Here is a 10,738-nt window from a genome sequence, read left to right as displayed (position 1 = left end):
ACCGCGAGCACCCACGACCCCAGCGTGGGCCGAAAAACCACACTTCTGAGTTTTCTCGCTTGTTTCCCCACAGCGTTTTCACTGTTTTTTTTTGTTTTGTTTTTGTTTTTTTTTTTAATCCACAAGTAATTTAAGAGAAAGCCCCGGGAGAAAACGTGGCTGAGGGTGTGCATTCGCGTGGCCTTCTTTCCAATGTGAATGCAGACGACAGCCCCTGGGTCCAGTGAGGACAGGGCCTGAGCACGCAGGGGAGGCTTGAGGGTTAAAGGCTGGGAGAACCGGGGCCGAATCTGCTTCCTCCGGCCGCTGCAAGTCCGAGGCCCCGTCTCAGGGGAGCCCCACGGCCCCCGTCTCGGGAGCCCCGCCCCCCACCTCGGCCCCACCCCCGTCTCGGGAGCCCCGCCCCTGGGCAGGGCCGCGGGAGGTGGGAAGGGCGGGGCTTACCTGCCATCACACAGCCGGGGGTGGTGCACAATTCGTCCTTCTTGGGCCGTTTGATGGCTGCAGGCAAGAGGCAGAGTGAGCACGCGCAGAAGCAGGGTGGGCGCAGGTGGAGCGCAGGTTGACAAGGGGGCGCGGTTGGGGCCGGGCCTCCACACCACCCCTAGCCCCGGTGGGAGGTCCAGCCTGGGGTCTCGAGGGCAGGTCCAGAGGGCTGCCGCGTGGCCCAGGCCTGGGTGCTGAGTGAGGGTGAGCCTCCTTCCGCTGGCCCCCTGCAGTGACCTGGGCGCCTTCACACCCCCTGCCTCCACTGACCCTGCAGCGGCCCCAGGCCCTCGGGGCTGAAGCGCTGCGCCCTCCGCCTGTCTGCCCAGCCAGCTCTCACCCCGGCCGGGGCCAGCTCTTGCAGGCAGCCCGCCTGCGCTCCCGGGCTCTGCGCACCCGGTGCCAGCTGGTTATGTGAATGCGCAGCGTCCAAGGCCGGCGCCGTGCGACTCCTGCCGCTTCCCGGTGCCCGGGGAGCATAGTGCCCGCAGCAGGTGCTCACGGCTGCGTCCCTGCCACTGTCCTCTCTCCCCAAGGGACTCCAGGGGTCCCGCGCACCGCCCCCCCGCTGCCATGAACCGGCCGGGCCGTGGGCTCCCTGCCCTCCGCCGAGAGTGCCGCGGGAGGCTGGTTCCCAAGGCCCCTGCGGGGTGTGCTTGATGGGGTGGCAGGGCTACCTCGGGGTTCTCGTTCTACAGGGGTCTTCTCCTCCTGCGAGAAGCAAAGCCGGCCAGTAAGGAGCGGCAGCTGCCTCCCTGGGGAGAAACACAGCACTCAGCTCTCACCTCCAGCTGCGCCTCGGGGGGCGGCACTGGCGTTCTCCTGAGGTGCTGCAGTCCCGGGGTGCTCCCGGGCTCCCTGCTCGGGGTGCAGCCCGTCCCCTCTGTAGCAGGGCTGGTCACCAGGGACCCGGCACACGGGGACCCCAGCACAAGCCATCTCTGAGCTGCCCTGGCTTGCCAGCCCACTCCCAGGCCCTCCCCACCTGGGGCCCCCAGAGGGTTCCTGAGGCAGGGCCTCCTCCCCCCGAGAAAGTCCCCGACTTCCTGTCCCACCTCACGTAGGGCGGGCAGCTGTCGAGGTCCTGCCAAGGCAGGGACAACGGGCTGTGTTAGGGAAAAGGTGTCCTGTGGGGTCGCTTTCGGACCCACTGGCTGCCCTCGGCTCCAGCCCCCGTCCTCACTGTCGGTGACACTGTGAAGCCACCCTCCCTCCCTCATGCACTACGTGGGAGGGGGGACTGCCTGGCCAGCGTCAGGGTCCCCCGGGATGGACTGTCCACTCTACCGGAGGAGGGTGAGGAAGGAGGAGGCGCAGGGCAGGGGAGGGGAGGACCAGGCAAAGGCAGAGGGACACCAGGCCCGGCCACCTTCGGACCCAGCTGTGGCTGAATTTCCCCACCGAGAGGCGGTGAACACCTGGCGGGAAGGAGAGGACAGGGCTGTCCACAGAGTCTTCAGAGGGTGTGGGCTGCCTGGAAAGGGGGGGGCGCTCCCCGGGGTCCCGGCCACTGGCGGGGATGGTCGCGAGGCGCGCGGTCTGGGGCGGGGGCGGTGGGCGTTTCTCTCCACTGTGCTTTCTGTGCCTCGCTCACCCACCCACTTAGCCAACACGTGCCCATGACGGCCAGCCCGCCTGGCGCTGGGCCCTGGAGATTCGGCGGGAGTCGGACACGACTTCCCAGGAGCCCCCGTGCCGTGGAGCCGGGGGAAGCGCGGCACCGCACGCGCGGCAAACCCGAGCCCCGAACCCCGAGCCCCGGGGAGGAGCGCGCGGTCCCCGCACCTGGAACCCGCGAAGAGGTAAGCGGATGCCGGGTCCCCGCGCTGTCTGCCGACCTCAGCAGCCCAGAGCCTTGGGACGAGAGACTAGAGCTGGGCCCTCAAAGGGCCACAACCCCAGGGACAGAGTGGACGAAGAAAACGAAGCTGGAAGACACGTGACTTATTTCTGCGCATGCTCTAGGGCGACCCGTGGTCAGGGCGGCAGAGCCGTGGCGAGGGCGGAGATGCGCGGGTCAGAGGAGCCGGGCCAAGAGGCCGGAAATAGACCCGCGCGAATACCGGGGCGGCTGGGTCTCGACAAAGGCGTGAAGGCGGTTCGACGGAGGGAGGAGAGTCATTCAGGAGCGTTCCCCGTGGAACCAGTGCACACGCGCGTGCCAGAGCAGACCAGAACGCTCAGACTCAGACCTGACGCCTTACACGACAGTGAGGTCCTAATGAGCCACAGACGTAAACATAACATGCGAAGCTGCAAAACTCCTGGGAGAAAACATAGGAGGAAATCGACATGACCTTGCACCTGGCGATGACTTTGAAAATACAACACGAATCGCACGATCCGTGAAAGAAAAAAATCGATCATTTCCTCAGTTGAAGTGAAAAACTTCTGCCCTGTGAAAGACTTGTTAAGAGAATGGAAAGATGAGCCACAAACAGAGAGAAAATATTTGCAAACATACATCTGACAAAACGCTTGTATCCAAAAGGCACAAAGAACCCTCAACTCTCAGCAATGGGAAAACGAACACCTTGATTAGAAAATGAGCAAAAGGTACGAAGATGCCACCAAAGCAAAGACAGACACGGTTGGAAAGTAAACGTATGAAAAGATGCCTCACCTCACTTGTCACCAAGGAACTGTAAATTAGAACAGGCGTGAGGTTCCACTACACGCCTGTTAGAATAGCCAGCCACGCTCGCTGACACCCCTGCTGGGGGCGTTCGGAGCAGTGGGAACCGTCGCGACCCACTGTGGGGCCGCTCGCCTGGGAAGACGGTTTGCTGGTTTCTTTCAGAACCAAACCCAGAAATGTGGCTCCGAGCTGTTCACCCAACTGATTTGAAAACTGATGTCGATGCGAAAATCTGAATGAGAATCTTCATAGCGACTGTCTTCATCGTTTCAGAAAACTGGAAGCAGCCATAATGTCCTTCAATAGAATAATGGATAAACTGTGTTACAGCTATCCCATGGAATTATAATTCAGGAATAAAAATAAATAAGCCGTCGAGCCACAGAAAGACGCGGACGAATCTTAAGTGTGGATTACTCAGTGAAAGAAGCCAGTCTGAAAAAGCTACCTACAGTGTGATTCCCATTATATGACATTCCGGAAAAACCGAGCTACACAGAGAGTAAATAGGGACGGCCGGGAGCGTGGCAGGAGCGCAGGTGTTGGTGGATGGACAGTAAGCAGGTGAAGGAAAGGGATATTTTAGGGCCGTGAAACTATTCTGTATGATACTGTAATGGTGAATATAATCTACGAGGCATTTGTAAAAACCCATGGAACTTTACAGCACGAAGAGCGAACCTCATGTATGCAAAACCTAAAACAATTACTTGGGAGGCCAGGGCATCCCGGGATGAAATGCAGCTTGAGAATCTTACGTGTGTGACAAGTGTGTGAATAACCTCAGTGGCGGGGTCGTGGATAAGGGGCTGCCCTCGGTGGCTGTGGAAATGAGCGAGCGTGGAGGGCCGAAGGCTGAGAAGCTGCACACACGTGCTGTGCTCTAGGCAATGAAGTTTCCTGCGGGATCCATGCACCGGTTCTGAAACCACCACCCGTGTCCATCGATTGAATAAGTAAGGCAACGAGGCGGCCGGGCTTATCACCGTTGGCGCGGAAGGGGACCGATGAGCAAGGGGAGGAGGCAGAGGGCGGGATCCCAGTGGTGATGGATCAGAGCTGCAGACGCCAGTGCCAGCTCCTGTTTAGCTCGCTGCAAGCACAGATAATCATGAGACAACACCGGACGGATCCCAGTCGAGATCCTGAGTGTCTGTAAAACGCCTGGCCCATCCACGTCACAGTGTCACAATCACAAACAAACAAACAAACAAACAAAGAAAAAGCCGCAGGGGCGTCTGAGAAACCGTCACAGTCGAGGGGAGCTTTGACGACTAAACGCAAGGTGGGACCCTAGGATGGAGAAGGCCGCGGGCGGAGCCCCAGGAGCAGGCCTGGTTAACAGCAGGACAGCAGCGTCGGGTCAGGCCCTGGGGCAAATGCATCGCACTGATGTTGGGTGTCGGTAACGGCAGGGGCAGGGTGCGGGGCGTGTGGGAACTCTGCACTGTCTTTGCAATCGCTCTAAATCTAAAACTGCTCCCTAACATTTTAAATTAGTTTCAAAACAACTCAAACAGAGGATCTGAGGCTGGGGAGACAATATTCGGTGGCTTAGCACAGGTGTAACAAGAGCACCAGAGGAGAGACCCTGTGGGTCAGGGCAATCTTTGAAGAGAGAACAGCCAAGGAGGTTTCGAAACGGATGAAAGATACAAACCTGCAGATCCAAGAAGTGCTGTGTGTCCCAAGCGGGAATAAATACAAAGAAACCAGAGAGAGAGAGAGAGAGAGAGAGAGACAGACAGAGAGAGAGACAGAGAGAGACAGAGAGAGAGACAGGGAGAGACAGAGACAGACAGAGAGAGACAGAGCGAGAGAGAGAGAGACAGAGACAGAGAGAGAGAGACAGGCGGACAGAGACAGACCGAGAGAGACAGACCGAGAGAGATCCTTAATAGCGGTCAGAAGGAAGGGACATTGCATCCGGGAGAATGACAGGGAGGACGGTGGTCGGCTTCTCATCACAGACAGAGGACGTCTCCATCACACGCGCCACAGCAAATCCTAAAGAAACGCCTTCCTGCAGAAAGAAGGTGAAAGCCGCTGGAAACGCAGAGGGGCGGGAGGGGATCGTGAGCCAGACAGGGGAAATGAGGGGGAACCGGGAGCAGGACGTGTTCTAAAGGCCCAAACGATGCTTCTGAGTAGTTTGCTTCCAGCCTGGTCAGACGCATCCAGAACGAACAACCGAGGAGGCAGGTCCACTCCCTCTTCCAGCCCCCGCGTCTTCCCGGCAAAGCTGCCACCCCCTCCTGGGGCGAGACCGTCGGATGCGAGGGCTGGGTCGGTCGCCTGCGGACACGTGGGCTCCCGAGGCCATGTTTCCGAGTCCTGCTTCCCCACACTGCCCTCTAAGCCACGTCGGCCCATTTAATCATCACGGACGCTGGTGCGATTCGCGCTGCCCACTTCCCGGAGGAGACCCCTGACGGGCAGGTGGGGCGCTGACCCACGCCACCAGCAGAGGCAGAGGGTGGGCTGCCGGGCCCCAGATTCTCACTTCAAATCTTTGTTCTTCCCAGCAAGAGACAAAGCAAAACGGCAAAGCCTTTTCGACGCAAAAGCTGAACAGAAACCAAGTCTCTCTCTCCCGCTGCGCTGCGCAGAGTTGGCGGCAAACAGCCCAAGGCGAGTTTGTCCTCGTCTGTCTGGAAGGCAGGCGCTCTGCTTGAGACCCTACCGACGTGCCATCCGCCCCGTGTTCCTTCGCATTCGTTTGAGTCCCTTCTGCACTATTTTCACAAAGACTCTGCATTAACAGAACAATGTTGACGTTTCCTCGGAAAGTTTTGTTCTCTCCTCAAGGTCAGCCTCGATTTAAACCATTTGCTGCTTCTCTCTCTCTCTTTCCCGTTCCTGTCTCGCCTTTCTCTCTCCCTCTCTCTCTCAAAATAAAATAATAAAATAAAAAAGGGCTACGAAGAACTCCGCGGGGTGGAAAGTGGCCCCCGTCCCTGCAGAGCGCTCATCGCAGGCTGGTTGCCACGTGTGTGAGCTTGGTGGCCGTGCGGGCAAGGCGACCTGAGGCCGAGAGGCTAACTTCGAGCAGTGCCGGTTGTGGAAACACACACACACACACACACACACACACACACACACACACACACACACGTTCCCCAGAGGGACGCGGGATTCCCACGGGGAAAGCCAGTTCAAGCGTGAATTTATGTTTATGAAGAGACGAGCTTCCAGGAGTGAGAAACAACAGACGAACTAGGATCCCACGGATTTCGTATTGTGGGGTTATCTGAGCCAGACGTGTGGAAGGTGGCATCAGGGGGCCCAAATCTCAGCTCCTCTCTGTATCCACGCCTTGACCACGTGACTTTGGAGCTGTTCCCAAAGGGGCACAGGATATTCACCCCGCCCCCCGCCCCTTCACTGTGGGATTGCCCTGTGCCTTGCTTTGGCCACTAGAATGAAGCAAAATCGCTTAATGCAGTTGGGAGCCTCGGTTCTGAGAGGCCTGTGGGCTTTAACGGGCCCTTTCGAGCCTCTGCCAGGAGAGGGACGTGCCCACGCCTGCTTGCTGGGCCTCGTAGGAGGACAAAGTCCACATAGAACAGTGAGGCGGACTTAGCCCGGCTGTTCCCAGCCACCCCGTGGGTGTGTCTCACGACAAACAGTTGCTGTTTTATGCCCCTGAGTATTGGGTGGTTTTTAAGGCAGTGATCGCTAGCTGATGCAGAAAATGACCCAGGTATGTTCGAAATATTAAAAGAAATAAAAGAATTGAAAACGAGAGCGAGAAGCACTTAGAAAGAATCAACCAAAAGTTCTCGAAACAAACAGAAATATAGGCGCTGGGATTCAGTTTTTAAAAATGCAGCATGGATGGGTGAAGCAGATGTCACAGCCGAGGGAGATTTCGCGAACTGGAGTGCAGTTCTGAAGAATTGACCCAGAATGCCAGGCACAGTCAGGGAGACGGAAATGCCGCCCACAACGACTCAGAGGTCGGAGCGAGGACCTTTGAGCACACGTGGAATCATGCGATCAGAGTGTCTGAGGGAGAGAGCGGAGATCTACGATTTCCCAAAGGCAATAAATGTCACCCGTGGTTAGAATCGCGGCAGATCTAAAGCAGGGAACTTCACAGCCGGACACCTCGCGGTGAAGATGCAGGATCCCAAAGAGAGAAAGCAGCTCAGAGGGAAAGACATGGCACCCGATGGAAGAGCAGTGACGGTGTCAGATTCCCACACGGCCACGATGGCGGCCAGACGCACGGAGGGTTCGCGGAATTCCGGGGCGAGAATCGAACACCGCACCGTTGCGTGGGCTCAAACCGTAGTATCGCACCTGCTCACTACCTGATAGCTGCCACGCAGAGCGAGGACGGGCCTTTTGCAGATCGACGGATTCGCTGGGTTTCAGAGACGGGTGGGGTCTCAGGGATCCGGGCCCATGGCCTCTTATGAAACCGGAAGACGTTCGGGGCCGTGTTTAGGAGCTGTTGGGAGCTTTTCACTCGAGTTTGTGAACTTTTGCAGGAGACAGTGAATCGTAACTACTTGTGCAACATTAAAAGCTGCTCACTTCTTAAGGACTGTCTGGACAAACAACCAGAGCGGGTGGGAAAAGGATTTCTAAGGGTTAGAAATGTCATTTTGAATGGGTTAACGTCTGGAGTAATTAACAAGTGCTGTTTGTGAACTGTCGGTACCTTGTCCCCAAGTCACGTGCTACGGCATCCCGCAATTAACTCAAATACGCTTTACAAGCACGAGGCGGGTACCTGAGCTGGGTGAAGACAGGCCTGTAATAAAATGATCAGAAAGAAAGGAACCTCCTTCAACGAGGTAGCTACTAACGCTAAGGAAACCAAATAATAACAAAGCAAGAAAATGTAAGCCAGCTGGTCTCCGGAGCTCAGCCGTGAAAAACACTCCGTAGAAAGACTGCCAGCGATGACTGAGGTGCCTCTAAACGCGGCGATACGCCTGCACGGGGGGCGGGTGTGCGGGGAGCGGGGCTGCCTTCTGTTCAGGGGCTCAGCAACAACCTCGATGAGAGGGTGACCACAGCATCTGGTGGGACGTCATTCAGCCAGACCGTGAACAGCGTGGCCGACGTTTTTCTAGGTGTTACCGGTGCATTAAATCATTGACCACTCAAGCGAGCCCCTAAGGCTGCACTATGTGATGTTCCTTTATACAGATAAAGAAACCGAGGCACAGAGGTGTGAAGGGAGCCTCTCGGGGCCACCCGGCTGTGAGGTGAGGGAGCTGGCCTGCCCAGCCAGGCCGTCGGACTTAGGGAGCTGGGCGTCATCACACCTTAGGGTGCTGCCCGCGACCTCACACTAATGAAGACAGAGGGCCCGGACTTGGTTCAGAACATGAGAAGACAGTCTAGTCCAAGGGCTGGCAGTATTTTTCTGTAAAGGGCCAGAAAGTGAGTATTTTAGGCTCGTGGTCCACATACAAACTGTCTCACCTATTCAGTTAGCAAGAAAGCATCCACAGACCATATGTAAATGAATGGCGCGGCTGTGTTCTAATAAAACTTTATTGACAAAAGCAGGCAGTGGGCCAGATTCGCTGGCCTCTGCACCGGACCACAAACACGGCTGCGTCTGAGGAGCAGAATTCCAGGGTGGCCGGGAGTGAGCGCAGGAGACTGTATCTCCCACTGTAATTTTACAAAAACATTTGATTTTCTGAAAAGGATTTATCCACAACTTTTAATATAACAAATATTGAAACAAAAGAATCCAAGGTAACCACGAAAAGGATAGACAGAGAAAAATCCCAAGCTAGTTGAGGGACAATAAAATGAAAAATAATAGCTCGATCCAAAAGAAGGCAAGAGGAAAAACATACCAGTCATCACAGTGAATGCAGAGCCTAAATCTTCCAGGTAAAAGACACCGAAACCGAGCTATATTCTGTTGCGAGAGACACATCTAAAGCTAAAGATACAAAATTTCAACAAAGAAGAACAGGAAAAGAGACAAAGCAGATGCTAATAAGGATTTATGTATTATGTTCATATTAGACACAAAAGAATTCAAAACAAAACAGAATTTAAGGCAAAAAGCACGGTTAAGATAGAAAACGTCAGTACCTCATCATATGCGCTGGTAGGTCTGCTAATTCTAAATTTGTATTTGCATAATAATGTCGCCTTAGAATGAGTAAGTTGATACTGGACATAACTACAAGGAAAACGGATAGATCTCGAGTGCAAGATTTTAACACACGCAGCTTTTGATAATTGAAAGGTCAAGAAAATTTAAAAAGCAAACACATAGATTTGGTTAATCCAACGGATACATCTGTATCTATGTTTGTGTCTATGTCTGTATGTCCCCGTTCTTCTAAGTTAGTGACCGGCTTACTCCGCAAGCACTCGGATTATCTGCAAAGCTGACCTCGCGTTATCCTTAAGCAAGCCTCAGCAAATACCAAAGCATCCGCACCTCGTAAACCATGGCTGCCGACGACAATGCAATGGAATTAGAAACCAATTTGTAAAAAGGTAACTAAAAAATCTCCATGCATCTGGAAATTAAAAATAAGAGCGTTCTAAATCACTCACGAGTCAATAAAAACTCAGAGTGGAAACGAAAAATCCTTAGATAATAACAGTGCACATAAACCCCGCCACGAGCCCAACCAGCACGGAGGCGGAGATCAGTGTTACACTCCTTTCGGGGAGTCGGGGCACAGGGTCCACTCGGATTCAGGGGATGGTGCGGATGGGGAGGCAGGCTGAGCAGGGAGGGCCCTCCTGTCTGGAGGTCTCTGCAGACGGGGGTGGGGCCCCCTTGCACCCAGAGCTGGGGTGGGGGGGGCCAGCCCTGTCCCTAGGAGGCCTCTAAGCCGGGTGCTTTGAGCCTGGGGAACCCTGAATAGAGGTTCCCTGGGGTCTGGGCCCCCAGGGGTCTCTGGGCCACAGTGACCTGTAGAGTTGGCAGTGCCCGTCTATCCTGGCAGGAGACCAGGAGGGGCGGCAGGGCACAGCAGCCGGCACCCGTCAGGCGGAGCAGCCCCGCGGGGGTGCCGACCACGTCCACAGGCTGCACCCCTCCTCGTTCACGGAAACAGCCTTGCGCAGGGATGGGTGCGCGAAGGGTGCCCCAGCGGCGGAGACAGGCTTTGGCCCGTGAGGGGACATTCTAGTAATAAAGGCTGAGGTGCCCTATTGTTGGGAGTAGAGAGGTGAGTGTTTCTGCGGACTCTCCTGAGTCCTGAGACCCCGCCGTGGGAGGAGCGCACCGCACCTGCCGGCAGGTGTTCACCTGATGTACACGCCTCCCCCCCCACTGCCGCCCAGGGCCAGCAGGACGCAGCTGGGGCTGACCCGGACGCCTGGTGCCCAGGTGCCTCCAGTGAGCCCCCGGCTCGCCCCCTGACCCGAGAGGGGACAGTCCTGCGCCCCCACGTGGCCTGGGTGGGGGACAGCGGAGGACACTGCGCTTGGGGGTGCTCCCGCAGGGCAGTGGGTGGCCTCGCCCCCACCTCTCCAGGACCCCATTCCGGCTCCCTCCCGCCGTCTGTCGGGGAAGCCGCGAGGCCCGGAGACCCCGAGACCCGGCCTTCCGCGGGCCAGGGGAAGAGGCTCCCAGAGGGTCCTCCCCGCACGGTGGCCAGGGCGGGGGCAGGC

At 56.5% G+C, this 10,738-nt stretch overlaps 1 protein-coding gene across 1 annotated transcript in view; it reads right to left on the bottom strand.

Moving 5' to 3' along the window:
- Positions 1–10,738, bottom strand: part of MMEL1 (membrane metalloendopeptidase like 1) — a gene marked incomplete at its 3' end in the record, with an annotated part of 24,409 nt that overhangs the window by 13,038 nt on the left and 633 nt on the right. Inside the window, exons 2-3 of the mRNA XM_025048542.1 lie at positions 1,164–1,241; positions 445–501 (exon numbers count right to left, since the gene is read on the bottom strand). Coding sequence (XP_024904310.1) covers positions 445–501; positions 1,164–1,241 — 135 coding nt within the window. The remainder of the gene's footprint in view (positions 1–444; positions 502–1,163; positions 1,242–10,738) is intronic.

The sequence above is a fragment of the Pteropus alecto genome, unplaced genomic scaffold (genome assembly GCF_000325575.1).
Source record: "Pteropus alecto unplaced genomic scaffold, ASM32557v1 scaffold125, whole genome shotgun sequence".
In the NCBI taxonomy this organism is placed as follows: Eukaryota; Metazoa; Chordata; class Mammalia; order Chiroptera; family Pteropodidae; genus Pteropus; species Pteropus alecto.
The sequence above is the reverse complement of the archived record's forward strand: the minus strand, read 5'-3'. Positions and strand labels throughout refer to the sequence as shown.